Raw genomic sequence first — 21,103 nt, forward strand, 5'->3', positions numbered from 1 at the left:
TTACAACAGACTAGTTACTAGTAGAACATGCTTACAACATACAGACTAGTAGAACATGCTTACAACAGACTAGCTGCTAGTAGAACATGCTTACAACAGACTAGTTACTAGTAGAACATGCTTACAACATACAGACTAGTGGAACATGCTTACAACAGACTAGTTACTAGTAGAACATGCTTACAACAGACTAGTTACTAGTAGAACATGCTTACAACATACAGACTAGTAGAACATGCTTACAACAGACTAGTTACTAGTAGAACATGCTTACAACATACAGACTAGTAGAACATGCTTACAACAGACTAGTTACTAGTAGAACATGCTTACAACATACAGACTAGTAGAACATGCTTACAACAGACTAGCTGCTAGTAGAACATGCTTACAACAGACTAGCTGCTAGTAGAACATGCTTACAACAGACTAGTTACTAGTAGAACATGCTTACAACATACAGACTAGTAGAACATGCTTACAACAGACTAGCTGCTAGTAGAACATGCTTACAACAGACTAGCTGCTAGTAGAACATGCTTACAACAGACTAGTTACTAGTAGAACATGCTTACAACATACAGACTAGTAGAACATGCTTACAACAGACTAGCTGCTAGTAGAACATGCTTACAACAGACTAGCTGCTAGTAGAACATGCTTACAACAGACTAGTTACTAGTAGAACATGCTTACAACATACAGACTAGTAGAACATGCTTACAACAGACTAGTTACTAGTAGAACATGCTTACAACAGACTAGTTACTAGTAGAACATGCTTACAACATACAGACTAGTGGAACATGCTTACAACAGACTAGTTACTAGTAGAACATGCTTACAACAGACTAGTTACTAGTAGAACATGCTTACAACATACAGACTAGTAGAACATGCTTACAACAGACTAGTTACTAGTAGAACATGCTTACAACATACAGACTAGTAGAACATGCTTACAACAGACTAGTTACTAGTAGAACATGCTTACAACATACAGACTAGTAGAACATGCTTACAACAGACTAGCTGCTAGTAGAACATGCTTACAACAGACTAGCTGCTAGTAGAACATGCTTACAACAGACTAGTTACTAGTAGAACATGCTTACAACATACAGACTAGTAGAACATGCTTACAACAGACTAGCTGCTAGTAGAACATGCTTACAACAGACTAGCTGCTAGTAGAACATGCTTACAACAGACTAGTTACTAGTAGAACATGCTTACAACAGACTAGCTGCTAGTAGAACATGCTTACAACAGACTAGTTACTAGTAGAACATGCTTACAACATACAGACTAGTAGAACATGCTTACAACATCGCCCCTCCCCCCCGCCGCTTTCGCCCCTCCCCCTTTCGCCCCTCCCCCTCTCGCCCCTCCCCCTCCCCGCGTCTCTCCCCACGAGATGACGTCACCGCCGGCTGCCTCTCCCGGTGAGTTTGGCTGGGGAAGGCCCGTGGTCCGAAACGTCGTGTAAGGTGTGTGTGGGGTGGGGTGGTGTATGGGATTGGGGGGCCGCGAGCCGACTGCGGCGTGGAGCCGCTGCGAGAGAGACAAAGGCGGCCGGGCGAGCGCGGCGCCGCCGGCCTTACCCAGAGGCCTCCCCCTCGCTGCTGCTGACTGCTGCTGACTGACTGCTGCTGACTGCTGACTGCTGCTGACTGACTGCTGCTGCTGTTGACTGCTGACTGCTGCTGACTGCTGCTGCTGTTGACTGCTGACTGCTGCTGACTGCTGCTGCTGTTGACTGCTGACTGCTGCTGACTGCTGCTGCTGACTGCTGCTGACTGCTGACTGACTGACTGCTGCTGCTGTTGACTGCTGACTGCTGCTGACTGCTGCTGCTGTTGACTGCTGTTGGCTGCTGACTGCTGCTGTTGTTGCTGACTGCTGCTGACTGCTGCTGACTGCTGCTGTTGTTGCTGACTGCTGCTGACTGCTGCTGTTGTTGCTGACTGCTGCTGTTGTTGCTGACTGTTGCTGACTGCTGCTGACTGACTGTTGCTGACTGCTGCTGACTGACTGCTGCTGACTGACTGTTGCTGACTGCTGTTGTTGCTGCTGACTGCTGCTGACTGCTGACTGCTGCTGGCTGCTGTTGTTGTTGCTGCTGACTGACTGACTGCTGATTGACTGCTGCTGACTGCTGCTTACTGCTGCTGACTGACTGCTGCTGCTGACTGACTGCTGCTGACTGCTGACTGACTGCTGCTGACTGCTGCTGACTGACTGCTGCTGCTGACTGACTGCTGCTGCTGACTGCTGCTGACTGCTGACTGCTGCTGACTGCTGCTGACTGCTGACTGACTGCTGCTGACTGCTGACTGCTGCTTACTGCTGCTGACTGACTGCTGACTGCTGCTGACTGCTGACTGACTGCTGCTGTTGCTGACTGCTGACTGCTGCTGCTGACTGCTGCTGACTGACTGCTGTTGCTGACTGCTGACTGACTGCTGCTGCTGCTGCTGTTGCTGACTGCTGCTGCTGACTGACTGACTGCTGCTGACTGCTGCTGTTGTTGCTGCTGCTGACTGCTGCTGACTGTTGCTGCCTGCTGCTGCTGACTGCTGTTGTTGCTGCTGCTGACTGCTGTTGTTGCTGACTGCTGCTGCTGACTGCTGCTGACTGTTGCTGCTGACTGCTGCTGCTGACTGCTGCTGCTGACTGACTGACTGACTGCTGTTGCTGACTGCTGACTGCTGCTGCTGACTGCTGACTGCTGCTGACTGCTGCTGCTGACTGCTGACTGCTGCTGACTGCTGCTGCTGACTGCTGCTGCTGACTGACTGACTGACTGCTGTTGCTGACTGCTGACTGCTGCTGCTGACTGCTGACTGCTGACTGACTGCTGCTGCTGCTGCTGACTGCTGCTGCTGCTGCTGACTGCTGACTGCTGACTGCTGACTGCTGCTGCTGACTGCTGCTGACTGCTGACTGCTGACTGCTGCTGCTGACTGCTGCTGACTGACTGACTGACTGCTGTTGCTGACTGCTGACTGCTGCTGCTGACTGCTGACTGCTGCTGACTGCTGCTGCTGACTGCTGACTGCTGCTGACTGACTGCTGACTGCTGACTGACTGCTGCTGCTGCTGCTGACTGCTGCTGCTGCTGCTGACTGCTGACTGCTGCTGACTGCTGCTGCTGACTGCTGACTGCTGCTGACTGACTGCTGACTGCTGACTGACTGCTGCTGCTGTTGCTGACTGCTGACTGCTGCTGCTGACTGCTGACTGCTGACTGACTGCTGCTGCTGCTGCTGACTGCTGCTGCTGCTGCTGACTGCTGCTGACTGCTGCTGACTGCTGACTGCTGCTGACTGCTGCTGACTGACTGCTGCTGACTGCTGACTGCTGCTGACTGACTGCTGCTGCTGACTGCTGCTGACTGTTGCTGCTGCTGACTGCTGCTACTGACTGACTGTTGCTGCTGCTGACTGCTGCTACTGACTGACTGCTGCTGCTGCTGACTGCTGCTGCTGACTGCTGCTGACTGCTGCTACTGACTGACTGCTGCTGCTGCTGCTGACTGCTGCTGCTGACTGCTGCTGACTGCTGCTGCTGACTGCTGCTGACTGCTGCTGACTGCTGCTGACTGCTGCTGCTGCTGACTGCTGCTGACTGACTGCTGCTGACTGCTGACTGCTGCTGACTGCTGCTGACTGCTGCTGCTGCTGACTGCTGCTGACTGCTGCTGCTGACTGACTGCTGCTGCTGCTGACTGCTGCTGACTGACTGCTGCTGCTGCTGACTGCTGCTGACTGCTGCTGCTGACTGACTGCTGCTGCTGACTGACTGCTGCTGACTGCTGCCTGCTGACTGTTGCTGACTGACTGCTGCTGACTGACTGCTGCTGCTGACTGACTGCTGCTGCTGACTGCTGCTGACTGCTGCTGCTGACTGCTGACTGCTGCTGCTGACTGACTGCTGCTGCTGACTGCTGCTGACTGACTGCTGCTGACTGCTGACTGCTGCTGCTGCTGCTGCTGACTGCTGACTGCTGCTGCTGACTGCTGACTGCTGCTGCTGACTGACTGCTGCTGCTGACTGCTGCTGACTGACTGCTGCTGACTGCTGACTGCTGCTGCTGCTGCTGCTGCTGACTGCTGCTGCTGACTGCTGACTGCTGCTGACTGCTGACTGACTGCTGCTGACTGCTGCTGCTGACTGCTGCTGCTGCTGCTGCTGACTGCTGACTGCTGCTGCTGACTGCTGCTGCTGACTGCTGACTGCTGCTGACTGCTGACTGACTGCTGCTGACTGCTGCTGCTGACTGCTGCTGCTGCTGCTGACTGCTGACTGACTGCTGCTGACTGCTGCTGACTGCTGCTGCTGCTGCTGACTGCTGCACTTGCCCCAGTAGCTTGTGGCAGGCTACCGTGGGGAGCTTTGTCTGGTGTCGTTGTGTATAGTGTAGTGTATAGTGTAGTAGTGTAGTGTATAGTGTAGTGTATAGTGTAGTAGTGTATAGTGTAGTAGTGTAGTGTATAGTGTAGTGTATAGTGTAGTGTATAGTGTAGTAGTGTATAGTGTAGTAGTGTATAGTGTAGTAGTGTATAGTGTAGTGTATAGTGTAGTGTATAGTGTAGTAGTGTATAGTGTAGTGTATAGTGTAGTGTAGTAGTGTATAGTGTAGTGTATAGTGTAGTGTATAGTGTAGTGTACAGTGTAGTAGTGTATAGTGTAGTAGTGTATAGTGTAGTGTATAGTGTAGTGTATAGTGTAGTAGTGTATAGTGTAGTGTATAGTGTAGTGTATAGTGTAGTGTATAGTGTAGTAGTGTAGTGTAGTAGTGTAGTGTATAGTAGTGTATAGTGTAGTGTATAGTGTAGTGTATAGTGTAGTGTATAGTGTAGTAGTGTATAGTGTAGTGTATAGTGTAGTGTATAGTGTAGTGTATAGTGTAGTGTATAGTGTAGTGTGTAGTGTAGTATATAGTGTAGTAGTGTATAGTGTAGTGTATAGTGTAGTAGTGTATAGTGTAGTGTATAGTGTAGTGTATAGTGTAGTGTATAGTGTAGTGTATAGTGTAGTAGTGTATAGTGTAGTGTATAGTATAGTGTATAGTGTAGTGTGTAGTGTAGTGTATAGTGTAGTAGTGTATAGTAGTATACAGTGTAGTGTATAGTAGTGTATAGTGTAGTGTATAGTAGTGTAGTGTATAGTTTAGTAGTATACCGTGTAGTAGTGTATAGTGTAGTAGTGTATAGTGTAGTAGTGTATAGTGTAGTAGTGTATAGTGTAGTGTATAGTAGTATACAGTGTAGTGTATAGTAGTGTATAGTGTAGTGTATAGTAGTGTATAGTGTAGTAGTATACCGTGTAGTGTAGTAGTGTATAGTAGTGTAGTGTATAGTGTAGTAGTATACCGTGTAGTGTAGTAGTGTATAGTGTAGTAGTGTATAGTGTAGTAGTGTATAGTAGTGTATAGTGTAGTAGTGTATAGTGTAGTAGTGTATAGTGTAGTGTATAGTAGTGTAGTGTATAGTAGTGTATAGTGTAGTAGTATACCGTGTAGTGTAGTAGTGTATAGTGTAGTATACAGTGTAGTGTATAGTGTAGTAGTGTATTGTAGTGTATAGTGTAGTGTATAGTAGTTTATAGTGTAGTGTATAGTGTAGTGTTGTGTATAGTGTTGTGTATAGTGTAGTGTATAGTGTAGTATATAGTGTAGTGTATAGTAGTGTATAGTGTAGTGTATAGTAGTGTAGTGTATAGTGTAGTAGTATACCGTGTAGTGTAGTAGTGTATAGTGTAGTAGTGTATAGTGTAGTATACAGTGTAGTGTATAGTGTAGTAGTGTATAGTAGTGTATAGTAGTGTATAGTGTAGTAGTGTATAGTCTAGTAGTGTATAGTGTATAGTGTAGTAGTGTATAGTGTAGTGTATAGTGTAGTAGTGGATAGTGTAGTAGTGTAGTGTATAGTGTAGTGTATAGTGTCGTGTATAGTGTAGTAGTATACAGTGTAGTGTATAGTGTAGTATACAGTGTAGTGTATAGTGTGGTAGTGTATAGTAGTGTAGTATACAGTGTAGTGTAGTAGTGTAGTGTATAGTAGTGTATAGTGTAGTGTATAGTAGTGTATAGTGTAGTAGTATACCGTGTAGTAGTGTATAGTAGTGTATAGTGTAGTGTATATTGTAGTGTATAGTAGTGTATAGTGTAGTGTGTAGTGTAGTGTGTAGTGTTGTGTATAGTGTTGTGTATAGTGTAGTGTATAGTGTAGTTTACAGTGTAGTGTATAGTAGTGTATAGTGTAGTAGTATACCGTGTAGTGTAGTAGTGTATAGTGTAGTAGTGTATAGCGTAGTATACAGTGTAGTGTATACTGTAGTAGTGTATAGTGTAGTAGTGTATAGTGTAGTGTTTAGTAGTGTATAGTGTAGTGTGTAGTGTATAGTGTAGTGTGTAGTGTAGTGTATAGTGTAGTGTATAGTGTAGTGTATAGTGAATAGTGTATAGTGTAGTAGTGTATAGTGTAGTGTATAGTGTAGTAGTGTATAGTGTAGTGTATAGTGTAGTGTATAGTGTAGTGTATATTGTAGTGTATAGTGTAGTGTGTAGTGTATAGTGTAGTGTGTAGTGTAGTGTATAGTGTAGTGTATAGTAGTGTATAGTGTAGTGTATATTGTAGTGTATAGTGTAGTGTATAGTGTAGTGTGTAGTGTTGTGTATAGTGTAGTGTATACTGTAGTAGTGTATAGTAGTGTGTAGTGTAGTGTATAGTAGTGTATAGTGTAGTAGTGTATAGTAGTGTGTAGTGTAGTGTGTAGTGTTGTGTATAGTGTAGTGTATAGTGTAGTAGTGTAGTGTATAGTGTAGTGTATAGTAGTGTCTAGTGTATAAGTGTGTGTGTTGTTCTGGGCCTCATCTGCCTGCTGCTGTGTGTACTCAGCTGCTGCTGTGTGTACTCAGCTGCTGCTGTGTGTACTCAGCTGCTGCTGTGTGTACTCAGCTGCTGTTGTGTGTACTCACTGGTAGCTGTCTGCTGCTGTGTGTACTCAGCTGCTGCTGTGTGTACTCAGCTCCTGCTGTGTGTACTCAGCTGCTGCTGTGTGTACTCAGCTGCTGCTGTGTGTACTCAGCTGGTAGCTGCCTGCTGCTGTGTGTACTCAGCTGCTGCTGTGTGTACTCAGCTGCTGCTGTGTGTACTCAGCTGCTGTTGTGTGTACTCACTGGTAGCTGTCTGCTGCTGTGTGTACTCAGCTGCTGCTGTGTGTACTCAGCTCCTGCTGTGTGTACTCAGCTGCTGCTGTGTGTACTCAGCTGCTGCTGTGTGTACTCAGCTGGTAGCTGCCTGCTGCTGTGTGTACTCAGCTGCTGCTGTGTGTACTCAGCTTCTGTGTGTACTCAGCTGCTGCTGTGTGTACTCAGCTTCTGTGTGTACTCAGCTGCTGCTGTGTGTACTCAGCTGGTATCTGCCTGCTGCTGTGTGTACACAGCTGCTGCTGTGTGTACTCAGCTGCTGCTGTGTGTACTCAGCTGCTGCTGTGTGTACTCAGCTGCTGGCTGGCAGTGCTCCCGGTCTTCATAGGCGCTGCTGCTGCTGCTTGCTAACAGCACCTGCCCCAACGCCCTGTGTAGGCTGTACGGGGGAGCTTTGTCTTTGTGTGTGCACCATTCTGTCTCCCCGTGTCTCCCCGTGTCTCTCTGTCCCCAGGTTTCCGTGTCTCCCCGTGTCTCCCCGTGTCTCCCCCTGTCTCTCTAACCCCCGTGTCCCTCTGTCCCCAGGTTTCCGTGTCTCCCCCTGTCTCTCCGTGTCTCTCTAACCCCCGTGTCTCCCCGTGTCTCCCTGTGTCTCCCCGTGTCTCCCCGTGTCTCTCTAACCCCCGTGTCTCTCTGCCCCCGTGTCTCCCCGTGTCTCCTCTCCCCGTGTCTCCCCGTGTCTCTCTAACCCCCGTGTCTCTCTGTCCCCAGGTTTTAGTGTCTCTCCGTGTCTCCCCGTGTCTCCCCGTGTCTCTCTAAACCTCGTGTCTCTCTGTTCCAGGTTTCCGTGTCTCTCTAACCCCCGTGTCTCTCTGCCCCCGTGTCTCCCCGTGTCTCCCCGTGTCTGTCTAACCCCCGTGTCTCTCTGCCCCCGTGTCTCCCCGTGTCTCCCCGTGTCTCTCTAACCCCCGTGTCTCTCTGCCCCCAGGCTTCAATGTCTCCGCGCGCGTCTCGTCCGCTGTCCCCGCGGGAGACGCGGATCAAGCGGTGCGGGTGGCACGCACACAGAGACACGGGGCACTGTTCCTGGCACAGCGCCGCCTCTACAGCGTCCCCACGGAGATCACTCACGGCGACAGCCTTGAGAGCGTGGAGACGCTGACGCTACGCATGAACCTGCTGTCCCAGCTGGTACGGGGACACGGGGACACGGGGACACGGGGAGACACGGGGACAGAGACACGGGGACACAGAGACACGGGGACACAGAGACACGGCGACAGCCTTGAGAGCGTGGAGACGCTGACGCTACGCATGAACCTGCTGTCCCAGCTGGTACGGGGACACGGGGACACAGAGACACGGGGACACAGAGACACGGGGACAGAGACACAGAGACACGGGGACACAGAGACACGGCGACAGCCTTGAGAGCGTGGAGACGCTGACGCTACGCATGAACCTGCTGTCCCAGCTGGTACGGGGACAGAGACACGGGGACACGGGGAGACACGGGGACACAGAGACACAGAGACACGGGGACACAGAGACACGGGGACACAGAGACACGGCGACAGCCTTGAGAGCGTGGAGACGCTGACGCTACGCATGAACCTGCTGTCCCAGCTGGTACGGGGACACGGGGACAGAGACACGGGGACACAGAGACACGGGGACACAGAGACACGGGGACAGCCTTGAGAGCGTGGAGACGCTGACGCTACGCATGAACCTGCTGTCCCAGCTGGTACGGGGACACGGGGACACAGAGACACGGGGACACGGGGACAGAGACACGGGGACACAGAGACACGGCGACAGCCTTGAGAGCGTGGAGACGCTGACGCTACGCATGAACCTGCTGTCTCAGCTGGTACGGGGACACGGGGACACAGAGACACAGAGACACGGGGACAGAGACACGGGGACACAGAGACACGGCGACAGCCTTGAGAGCGTGGAGACGCTGACGCTACGCATGAACCTGCTGTCCCAGCTGGTACGGGGACAGAGACACGGGGACACGGGGACAGAGACACGGGGACACAGAGACACGGCGACAGCCTTGAGAGCGTGGAGACGCTGACGCTACGCATGAACCTGCTGTCCCAGCTGGTACGGGGACAGAGACACGGGGACACGGGGAGACACGGGGACACAGAGACACGGCGACAGCCTTGAGAGCGTGGAGACGCTGACGCTACGCATGAACCTGCTGTCCCAGCTGGTACGGGGACAGAGACACGGGGACACGGGGAGACACGGGGACACAGAGACACGGGGACACAGAGACACGGGGACACAGAGACACGGGGACAGCCTTGAGAGCGTGGAGACGCTGACGCTACGCATGAACCTGCTGTCCCAGCTGGTACGGGGACAGAGACACGGGGACACGGGGAGACACGGGGACACAGAGACACGGGGACACAGAGACACGGGGACACAGAGACACGGGGACAGCCTTGAGAGCGTGGAGACGCTGACGCTACGCATGAACCTGCTGTCCCAGCTGGTACGGGGACAGAGACACGGGGACACGGGGAGACACGGGGACACAGAGACACGGGGACACAGAGACACGGGGACACAGAGACACGGGGACAGCCTTGAGAGCGTGGAGACGCTGACGCTACGCATGAACCTGCTGTCCCAGCTGGTACGGGGACAGAGACACGGGGACACGGGGAGACACGGGGACACAGAGACACGGGGACACAGAGACACGGGGACACAGAGACACGGGGACAGAGACACGGGGACACAGAGACACGGGGACACAGAGACACGGGGACACAGAGACACGGGGACAGCCTTGAGAGCGTGGAGACGCTGACGCTACGCATGAACCTGCTGTCCCAGCTGGTACGGGGACACGGGGACAGAGACACGGGGACAGAGACACGGGGACACAGAGACACGGGGACAGCCTTGAGAGCGTGGAGACGCTGACGCTACGCATGAACCTGCTGTCCCAGCTGGTACGGGGACACGGGGACACGGGGACACAGAGACACGGGGACAGAGACACGGGGACAGAGACACGGGGACACAGAGACACGGCGACAGCCTTGAGAGCGTGGAGACGCTGACGCTACGCATGAACCTGCTGTCCCAGCTGGTACGGGGACACGGGGACAGAGACACGGGGACACGGGGACAGAGACACAGAGACACGGGGACACAGAGACACGGGGACAGAGACACGGGGACACAGAGACACGGGGACAGAGACACAGAGACACGGGGACACAGAGACACGGCGACAGCCTTGAGAGCGTGGAGACGCTGACGCTACGCATGAACCTGCTGTCTCAGCTGGTACGGGGACACGGGGACAGAGACACGGGGACACGGGGACAGAGACACAGAGACACGGGGACAGCCTTGAGAGCGTGGAGACGCTGACGCTACGCATGAACCTGCTGTCCCAGCTGGTACGGGGACACGGGGACAGAGACACGGGGACACGGGGACAGAGACACAGAGACACGGGGACACAGAGACACGGGGACAGCCTTGAGAGCGTGGAGACGCTGACGCTACGCATGAACCTGCTGTCCCAGCTGGTACGGGGACACGGGGACAGAGACACGGGGACACAGAGACACGGGGACACAGAGACACGGGGACAGAGACACGGGGACACAGAGACACGGCGACAGCCTTGAGAGCGTGGAGACGCTGACGCTACGCATGAACCTGCTGTCCCAGCTGGTACGGGGACACAGAGACACGGGGACACGGGGACACAGAGACACGGGGACAGAGACACGGGGACACAGAGACACGGGGACACAGAGACACGGGGACAGCCTTGAGAGCGTGGAGACGCTGACGCTACGCATGAACCTGCTGTCCCAGCTGGTACGGGGACACAGAGACACGGGGACACGGGGACACGGGGACACAGAGACACGGGGACAGCCTTGAGAGCGTGGAGACGCTGACGCTACGCATGAACCTGCTGTCCCAGCTGGTACGGGGACACGGGGACACAGAGACACGGGGACAGAGACACGGGGACACGGGGACACAGAGACACGGGGACACAGAGACACGGGGACACAGAGACACGGGGACACAGAGACACAGAGACACAGAGACACGGGGACACAGAGACACGGGGACACAGAGACACGGGGACAGCCTTGAGAGCGTGGAGACGCTGACGCTACGCATGAACCTGCTGTCTCAGCTGGTACGGGGACACGGGGACACGGGGACAGAGACACGGGGACACAGAGACATGGGGACAGAGACACGGGGACAGAGACACGGGGACAGAGACACGGGGACACAGAGACACGGAGACACGGGGACACAGAGACACGGGGACAGCCTTGAGAGCGTGGAGACGCTGACGCTACGCATGAACCTGCTGTCCCAGCTGGTACGGGGACACGGGGACACAGAGACACGGGGACACAGAGACACGGGGACACAGAGACACGGGGACAGAGACACGGGGACAGAGACACGGGGACACAGAGACACGGGGACAGCCTTGAGAGCGTGGAGACGCTGACGCTACACATGAACCTGCTGTCTCAGCTGGTACGGGGACACGGGGACAGAGACACGGGGACAGAGACACGGGGACACAGAGACACGGGGACAAAGAGACACGGGGACACAGAGACACGGGGACACAGAGACACGGGGACACAGAGACACGGGGACATAGAGACACGGGGACAGAGACACGGGGACAGAGACACAGAGACATGGGGCCTCGGGGACACGGGGACACAGAGACACGGGGACACAGAGACACGGGGACACAGGGACACAGAGACACAGAGACACAGGGACACAGAGACACAGAGACACAGAGACACGGGGACACAGAGACACAGAGACACGGGGACACAGAGACACAGGGACACAGGGACACAGAGACACAGAGACACGGGGACATGGGGACACAGAGACACGGGGACACAGAGACACAGAGACATGAGGACACGAAGACACGGGGATAGAGACATGGGGACAGACACGGGGACACGGGGACACGGGGACAGAGACACGGGGACACAGAGACACGGGGACAGACATGGGGACAGACACGGCAACACGGGGACACAGAGACACAGAGACACGGGGACACAGAGACACGGGGACACAGAGACACGGGGACACGGGGACACAGAGACACGGGGACACAGAGACACGGGGACACAGGGACACAGAGACACAGAGACACTGGGAAACAGAGACACAGGGACACAGAGACACAGATACACGGGGACACAGAGACACAGAGACACAGAGACACGGGGACACAGAGACACGGGGACACAGAGACACGGGGACACAGAGACATGGGGACACAGAGACACAGAGACACGGGGACACAGAGACACGGGGACACAGAGACACAGAGACACGGGGACACAGAGACACAGAGACACAGAGACACAGGGACACAGAGACACGGGGACACAGAGACACGGGGACACAGAGACACGGGGACACAGAGACACGGGGACACAGAGACACGGGGACACGGGAGGACACTGCGAGAGAGACATGGGGAGACAGAGACACAGGGAGAGAGAATCAGAGACATGGAGAAACATGGATGTGTGTGTTGATCTGTGTGTGTGTCTGTGTGTGTTTATCTGTCAGAGCCATTCCCTGTACACCTTGGGGTCCGACAGGGATGTCCTCTGGCTCCCACATTATTTAACATCTATTGTGACCACGTAGTTCGTGAAGCCTTCAATAGCTGTACCGGGGGAATCTCCATATGGTACAGATATAATGGGAGGCTGATCGATGCCCGGGTGCGGTCAAGGAATGGGTCCCTATTGCTCAACCACGTTGTGTATGCCGATGATTTGGTAATAGCTGCTCATTCAGAGGAGGAGTTGGAGACGCTGCTGCTGAGACTGGAGCGTGCCACTTAGAGGTGGGGCCTTACCATCAGCCCCACCAAAACTAAGCACCTGCCTGGGTATTTTGTACCATCGGACACTCCACCCCCACAACTCCCAATCGGTGATGGGGCAGTTGTGGAGAGAGTGGAGAGTTTCCGTTACCTGGGCAGTGTGCTAATGACTGGCTCCAGTTTAACAGCAGAGGTCTCACTCCGAATCAGTCGAGCGGCAATATCTTTTCATCGGTTGCGCAACGCTGTGTGGAAGCTACCTGGGCTGTCGCTCCGCACTAAGCTTCAGGTCTTCTCGGCCACGGTCATTCCCTTCCTTCTCTACGCTTGCGAAACGTGGACCCCCTTAATGGAGCATCTTCGCCGGTTGGAAACATTTAGGCTGGCCTGCCTATGATCCATCCTGGGTTTAACCAGGCTGGATTGTGTGAGGAGCTCACAAATCCTTGAAAGATCTGGGAAAGGTCCCATCGGTGAGCTCCTCCGGCAGGCAAGGCTGCGATGGCTGAGTCATGTAGCCCGCATGCCCAGCCACCGCATGCCGAAACAGCTTCTGTTCGGCCGGATCGAGGGGGCTAAACAAGCGCAGCACGGGCTAGAGAAGAGATGGAGTGATGTGGTACAGGAGGACGTGGAGCTGAGTGGACTTGCCGATGACTGGTATCAACGGTGTCAAGATTGGCCTCTGTGGAGGAGGCTCGTGAAGGACGCTATTGGGCAGTTGGAGGCAGTCGCCCTCCAACAACAACGGAGGGCGGAGGAGCGACGCTCACAACAACGAGCGGAGCGCCGGGTGGCTAAAGCATAGCAGGTTGGCACAGTAGGGGGCACAGGTGGTGCACCAGTCAGTCATCTCAGTCAGTCGACCCGTGGCACCTGGGTCTGCCCCGTGACCTCCTGCCCGCGGGCGTTCAACACTTCACGTGGCCTCAAGGTGCACATGGCCTGGCACAAGCGTCGTGGTGACGTCACCGCCACTTAGTGGCGAATGGCGGTTGTTGTATGTGTGTGTGTGTATCTGTGTCTGTGTCTCTCTGTGTGTGTGTCTGTGTGTGTATCTGTGTGTGTGTGTATCTGTGTGTGTGTATCGGTGTCTCTCTGTGTCTGTGTTTATTTGTGTGTGTGTGTGTCTGTGTGTTTATCTGTGTGTGTGTCTTTGTGTTTATATGTGTGTGTGTCTGTGTCTCTCTGTGTCTGTGTGTGTCTCTGTGTCTCTCTGTGTCTGTGTGTGTGTATCTCTCTGTGTCCATGTGTATATCTGTGTCTGTGTGTGTGTCTGTGTGTGTCTCTGTGTATCTGTGTGTGTGTCTGTGTATCAGACTGCCCTACATGTCATTATAACAACAGTGTGGACCACTGGACGGGTTCCGCAGGATTGGAACGATGCCCTGGTGGTCCCCCTCTTTGAGAAGGGGGACCGCACAGACTGTAACAACTACAGGGGCATCACACTCCTCCGTGTGCCGGGAAAGGTCCTGGCAAGGATTATTCAACATCGCCTAGCCAGGCACGCTGAGGAGAGACTTGCGGAGCCCCAATGCGGTTTCAGGAAAGGGCAGTCCTGCACAGATGCCATATTTTCTGTCCGTCTGCTACAGCAGAGGTGTAGGGAATTCCAACAAGACCTACATCTCTGCTTTATTGACCTGGTCAAGGCCTATGATACCATCAGTAGGCCTGGGCTCTGGGTTGTTCTTCGTGCTTTTGGAGTCCCTGACCCTCTGCTCACGATCATTAAGGACCTTCATGATGGTGAGCGGGCCCGGGTAAAACTACGTGGCCGGGAGTCAGAGCCATTCCCTGTACACCTTGGGGTGCGACAGGGATGTCCTCTGGCTCCCACGTTATTTAACATCTATTTTGACCACGTAGTTCGTGAAGCCTTCAATAGCTGTATGGGAGGAATTTCCATCTGTTACAGATACAATGGGAGACTGATCGATGCCCGGTTGCGGTCAAGGGATGGCTCCCTATTGGTCAACCACATTATGTATGCTGATGACCTGGTAATTGTGGCTCACTCAGAGGAGGAGTTGGATGCGCTGCTGCTGAACCTGAAGCTTGCCACTAAGAGATGGGGCCTTACCATCAGCCCCACCAAAACTAAGCACCTGCCAGGGTATATTATACCATCAAACACTCCACCCCCACAACTCCAATTCGGTGTTGGGGCAGTTGTGGAGAGAGTGGAGAGTTTCTCATACCTGGGCAGTGTGCTTATGACCGGCTCCGGTTTGACAGCAGAGGTCTTACTCCGAATCAGTCGAGCGGCAATATTTCATCGGTTGCGTAACGCTGTGTGGAAGCTACCTGGTCTGTCGCTCCACACTAAGCTTCAGGTCTTCTCGGCCATGGTCATTCCCTCCCTTCTCTACGCTTGCGAAACGTGGACCCCCCTAATGGAACATCTTCGCCGGTTAGAAACATTTAGGCTGGCCTGCCTATGATCCATCCTGGGTTCAACCTGCAGGCTGGATTGTGTGAGGAGCTCACAAATCCTTGAAAGATCTGGGCAAGGTCCCATCAGTGAGCTCCTCCGGCAGGCAAGGCATACGGTGGCTGGGTCATGTAGCCCGCATGCCCAGCCACCGCATGCCGAAACAGCTTTTATTCGGCCGGATAGAGGGGGCTAAACGGGCGCAGCATGGGCTATAGAAGAGATGGAGTGATGTGGTACAGGAGGACGTGGAGCTGAGTGGACTTGCCAGTGACCGGTACCAGCGGTGTCAAGATCGGCCTCTGTGGAGGAGGCTCGTGAAGGACGCTACTGGGCAGTTGGAGGCATTTGCCCTCCAACAACAACGGAGGGCGGAGGAGCGACGCTCACAACAACGAGCGGAGCGCCGGGTGGCTAAAGCACAGCAGGTTGGCACAGTAGGGGGCACAGGTGGTGCATCAGCCAGTCATCTCAGTCAGTCGACCCGTGGCACCTGGGTCTGCCCCGTGACCTCCTGCCAGCGGGGCGTTCGACACTTCACGTGGCCTCAGGGTGCACATAGCCTGGCACAAGCGTCGTGGTGACGTCACCGCCTACTAGTGGCGAATGGCGGTTGTTGTTGTTGTGTGTCTCTGGGGAGTGATTGAGCGTGTTTAGCGCGCAGCGCTGCGAACCTGGCGACCCGAGTTTGATTCCCTCTCACGGCCAACATCAGTGACGGAGAATACCTGAAGCAGGTAACCCGTGCGTTGTGTAAACCATCGGCATTGGGGAGACAGAGGCGGCTGGGTGTGGTGCCGGTCACCATGCACTTGCTCCAGCAGTTGATGTGGGCTACACGGGGGACCTTTGTCTGTGTGTTGCAGCCAGAAAACTTCGGAAAGAATCTCCCAAACTTGGCTGAATTGTAAGAGACACAGAGAGACACACACTGACACACACACAGAGACACTGACTCAGAGAGACACACACACTGACACACACACAGAGACACACCCACAGACACAGAGAGAGATACACACTGACACACACACACAGACACACCCACAGACACAGAGAGAGATACACACTGACACACACAGAGACACAGACACAGAGAGAGATACACACTGACACACAGACACACACTGACACACAGACCCACACTGACACACACACACACACCCACAGACACAGAGAGAGATACACACTGACACACACACACAGACACTGACTCAGAGAGACACACACACTGACACACACACAGAGACACACCCACAGACACAGAGAGACACACACTGACACACACACACAGACACTGACTCGGAGAGACACACACACTGACACACACACAGAGACACACCCACAGACACAGAGAGACGCACACTGACACACACAGAGACACAGACACACAGACATACACTGACATACAGAGACACACACTGACACACACAGAGACACAGAGAGACACACAGACACACACAGACACAGAGAGACACAGACACAGAGAGACACACACGCACACTGACACACACACACGCACACAGACACAGAGAGACACACACTGACACACACACACAGACAGAGAGACACACACAGACACACACACACAGTGAGTGTGTCTGACTAAGTGTGACTGACTAAGTGTGACTGACTGAGTGAGTGACTGACTGAATGACTGAGTGACTGACTGAGTGTGACTGACTGAGTGACTAAGTGTGAGTGACTGACTGAGTGACTGACTGAGTGACTGACTGACTGAGTGACTGAGTGAGTGACTGAGTGTGACTGAGTGAGTGACTGGGTGACTGACTGAGTGACTGACTGACTGAGTGACTGAGTGACTGACTGAGTGAATGACTGACTGAGTGAGTGACTGACTGACTGAGTGACTGACTGAGTGAGTGACTGAGTGACTGAGTGACTGACTGAGTGAGTGACTGAATGAGTGACTGACCGAGTGATTGAGTGTGACTGACTGAGTGAGTGTGACTGACTGAGTGACTGAGTGACTGACTGAGTAACTGACTGAGTGACTGACTGAGTGTGACTGAGTGAGTGTAACTGAGTGACTGAGTGAGTTACTGAGTGACTGACTGAGTGACTGAGTGAGTGACTGACTGACTGAGTGAGTGACTGAGTGATTGTGACTGAGTGAGTGACTGACTGAGTGACTGACTGAGTGACTGACTGAGTGACTGACTGAGTGTGAGTGACTGAGTGACTGACTGAGTGACTGGCTGAGTGACTGACTGAGTGTGACTGAGTGAGTGTAATTGACTGACTGAGTGAGTGACTGACTGACTGAGTGACTAAGTGTCTGAGTGACTGAGTGATTGTGACTGAGTGAGTGTAACTGACTGAGTGAGTGACTGAGTGACTGATTGAGTTACTGACTGAGTGAGTTACTGAGTGACTGACTGAGTGAGTGAGTTACTGACTGAGTGTGAGTGACTGAGTGACTAACTGATTGACTGGCTGAGTGACTGACTGAGTGTGACTGAGTGAGTGTAATTGACTGACTGAATGAGTGACTGAGTGAGTGACTGAGTGAGTGAGTGACTGACTGAGTGTAACTGACTGACTGAGTGAGTGACTGAGTGACTGACTGAGTGACTAAGTGGCTGAGTGGCTGAGTGTAACTGACTGAGTGACTGAGTGACTGACTGAGTGTGAGTGACTGAGTGAGTGACTGAGTGACTGACTGAGTGTGACTGAGTGAGTGTAATTGACTGACTGAGTGAGTGACTGGCTGAGTGACTGACTGAGTGTGACTGAGTGAGTGTAATTGACTGACTGAGTGAGTGACTGAGTGAGTGACTGACTGAGTGACTTGACTGACTGACTGAGTGACTGACTGACTGAGTGAGTGAGTGAGTGACTGAGTGTAACTGACTGAGTGAGTGACTGAGTGACTGACTGAGTGACTAATTGGCTGAGTGTAACTGACTGAGTGAGTGACTGAGTGACTGACTGAGTGACTTACTGACTGAGTGACTGACTGAGTGACTGACTGACTGAGTGACTGAGTGTAACTGACTGAGTGAGTGACTGGGTGACTGACTGAGTGGCTGAGTGTAACTGACTGAGTGAGTGACTGAGTGACTGACTGAGTGACTAAGTGGCTGAGTGTAACTGACTGAGTGAGTGACTGAGTGACTGACTGAGTGACTTACTGACTGACTGACTGAGTGAGTGACTGACTGACTGAGTGACTGAGTGTAACTGACTGTAACTGACTGAGTGACTGACTGAGTGACTGACTGACTGAGTGTGAGTGACTGAGTGACTGAGTGTAACTGACTGAGTGAGTGAGTGACTGAGTGACCTTCACAGTGTGAGAGTGGAGTTTATATCCCTCCCCCTCTCCTGCAGTGGGTTTGCTCCTCACATAGCTCAACCTCCAGACGCTGTGGAACTGCCATTGAGCCGGAGCCACATTCCCACAGCAGCAGCGTCGCTACCGCCCCGGCTGTGAGCCACGCCTGGCAGGACCCTCCTGGAAAGGAGCCTTGAGACTCTGAGAGGTCACTGCCTGGCTGGCTGGCCACGACCCGACTCCTGACTGATGCTGTTTCCATTCCCTCCACAGATACCTCCACTCCAACAACCTGCTGACCCTCCCCCAATGGTGAGCGGGTGGGTGGGGTGAGTGGGTGGGGTGAGTGGGTGGGGTGAGTGGGTGGGTGGGGTGAGTGGGTGGGGTGGGGTGGGTGAGTGGGTGGGGTGAGTGGGTGGGGTGAGTGGGTGGGTGGGGTGAGTGGGTGGGGTGGGGTGAGTGGGTGGGGTGAGTGGTGGGGTGGGGTGGGTGGGTGGGTGAGTTGGTGAGTGAGGTGGGTGGGTGGTTGAGTTGGTGGGTGGGTGAGTTGGTGGGTGGGTGGGTGGTTGGGGGGTGAGTGGGTGGGTGGGTGAGTTGGTGAGTGGGTGGGTGAGTTGGTGATCGGGTGGGAGAGGTGGGTGGGTGAGTGGGTGGGTGAGTTGGTGAGTGGGTGGGTGAGTGGGTGGGTGAGTGGGTGGGTGGGTGGGTGAGTTGGTGAGTGAGGTGGGTGGGTGGTTGAGTTGGTGGGTGGGTGAGTTGGTGGGTGGGTGGGTGGTTGGGGGGTGAGTGGGTGGGTGGGTGAGTTGGTGAGTGGGTGGGTGAGTTGGTGATCGGGTGGGAGAGGTGGGTGGGTGAGTGGGTGGGTGAGTTGGTGAGTGGGTGGGTGAGTGGGTGGGTGAGTGGGTGGGTGGGTGGGTGAATGGGTGGGTGAGTGGGTGAGTGGGTGGGTGAGTGGGTGGGTGAGTGAGTGAGTGGGTGGGTGAGTTGGTGAGTTGGTGAGTGGGTGGGTGAGTAGGTGGGTGAGTGGGTGGTTGAGTTGATGAGTTGGTGATCGGGTGGGTGAGGTGGGTGGGTGAGTGGGTGGGTGAGTTGGTGAGTGGGTGGGTGAGTGGGTGGGTGAATGGGTGAGTGGGTGGGTGAGTGGGTGGGTAAGTGAGTGGTTGGGTGAGTTGGTGAGTGGGTGGGTGAGTGGGTGGGTGAGTGGGTGGGTGGGTGGGTGAGTGGGTGGGTGAGTGGGTGGGTGAGTGGGTGGTTGAGTTGATGAGTTGGTGAGTGGGTGGGTGAGTGGGTGAGTGGGTGGGTGAATGGGTGGGTGAGTGGGTAGGTGAGTGGGTGGGTGAGTGGGTGGGTGAATGGGTGGGTGAGTGGGTGGTTGAGTTGATGAGTTGGTGAGTGGGTGAGTGGGTGGGTGAGTGGGTGGCTGAGTGGGTGGGTGAGTGGGTGGGTGAGAGGGTGGGTGAGTGGGTGGGTGAGTGGATGAGTGGGTGGGTGAGTTGATGAGTTGGTGAGTGGGTGGGTGAGTGGGTGGGTGAATGGGTGGGTGAGTGGGTGGGTGAGTGGGTGGGTGAATGGGTGGGTGAGTGGGTGGGTGAGTGGGTGGGTGAGTGAGTGGGTGGGTGAGTTGGTGAGTTGTTGGGTGAGTGGGTTGGAGGGTGGGTGAGTTGGTGAGTGGGTGGGTGAGTTGGTGAGTAGGTGGGTGAGCTGGTGAGTGGGTGGGTGAGTTGGTGAATTGGTGAGTGAGTGGGTGAATGGGTGGGTGAGTGGGTAGGTGAATGGGTGGGTGAGTGGGTGGTGGTGGGTGAGGGTGGGGTGGGTGAGTTGTTGGGTGGGTGAGTTGGTGGGTGTGTGGGTAGGTGAGTGACCTCGTAACCCCGTGACCCAGCCCTAGGCTCCCTGCCATGTCTACGCGTGCTGGACGTGAGTGGGAACCGCCTCACCTCGCTCCCCACCTCCCTGGGGCAACTCAGTTCCCTCACCACACTGCGCCTCACCCACAACCACCTGCAGCAGCTCCCCACCAGTGAGTGACTCGCTACCCACCCATCCACTCACCCACTCACCACTCACACACTCAGTCACTCACTCATTCAGTCACCCACCCACTTAGTCACTTAGTCACTCACCCACTCACCCACCCACACACCCACTCACCCACTCACCCACTCACTCAGTCACTCACTCACTCACCCACTCACTCACTCACTCACCCACTCACCCTCTCTCCCCCATTTTTCATCCCCCGTGTCCCTCCCCGTGTGTCCCCCCATGTCTCTCTGTCTCTCCCCGTGTCTCCCCGTGTCTCTCTGTCTCTCCCCG

General features: G+C 54.0%; 1 protein-coding gene across 1 annotated transcript in view; it reads left to right on the plus strand.

Annotated features, from left to right (window-relative positions):
* The first annotated feature begins 1,377 nt into the window (after positions 1-1,377).
* Positions 1,378-21,103, plus strand: part of LOC116937464 (leucine-rich repeat-containing protein 28-like) — a 56,312-nt gene continuing 36,586 nt past the window's right edge. The window contains exons 1-5 of the mRNA XM_076057099.1: positions 1,378-1,445; positions 8,145-8,347; positions 16,356-16,396; positions 19,061-19,099; positions 20,659-20,807. Coding sequence (XP_075913214.1) covers positions 1,418-1,445; positions 8,145-8,347; positions 16,356-16,396; positions 19,061-19,099; positions 20,659-20,807 — 460 coding nt within the window. The 5' untranslated portion in view covers positions 1,378-1,417. The remainder of the gene's footprint in view (positions 1,446-8,144; positions 8,348-16,355; positions 16,397-19,060; positions 19,100-20,658; positions 20,808-21,103) is intronic.

Source organism: Petromyzon marinus, chromosome 79 (genome assembly GCF_048934315.1).
Source record: "Petromyzon marinus isolate PM22_M1 ecotype Great Lakes invasive population chromosome 79, UKy_Petmar_22M1.pri1.0, whole genome shotgun sequence".
Taxonomy (NCBI): Eukaryota; Metazoa; Chordata; class Hyperoartia; order Petromyzontiformes; family Petromyzontidae; genus Petromyzon; species Petromyzon marinus.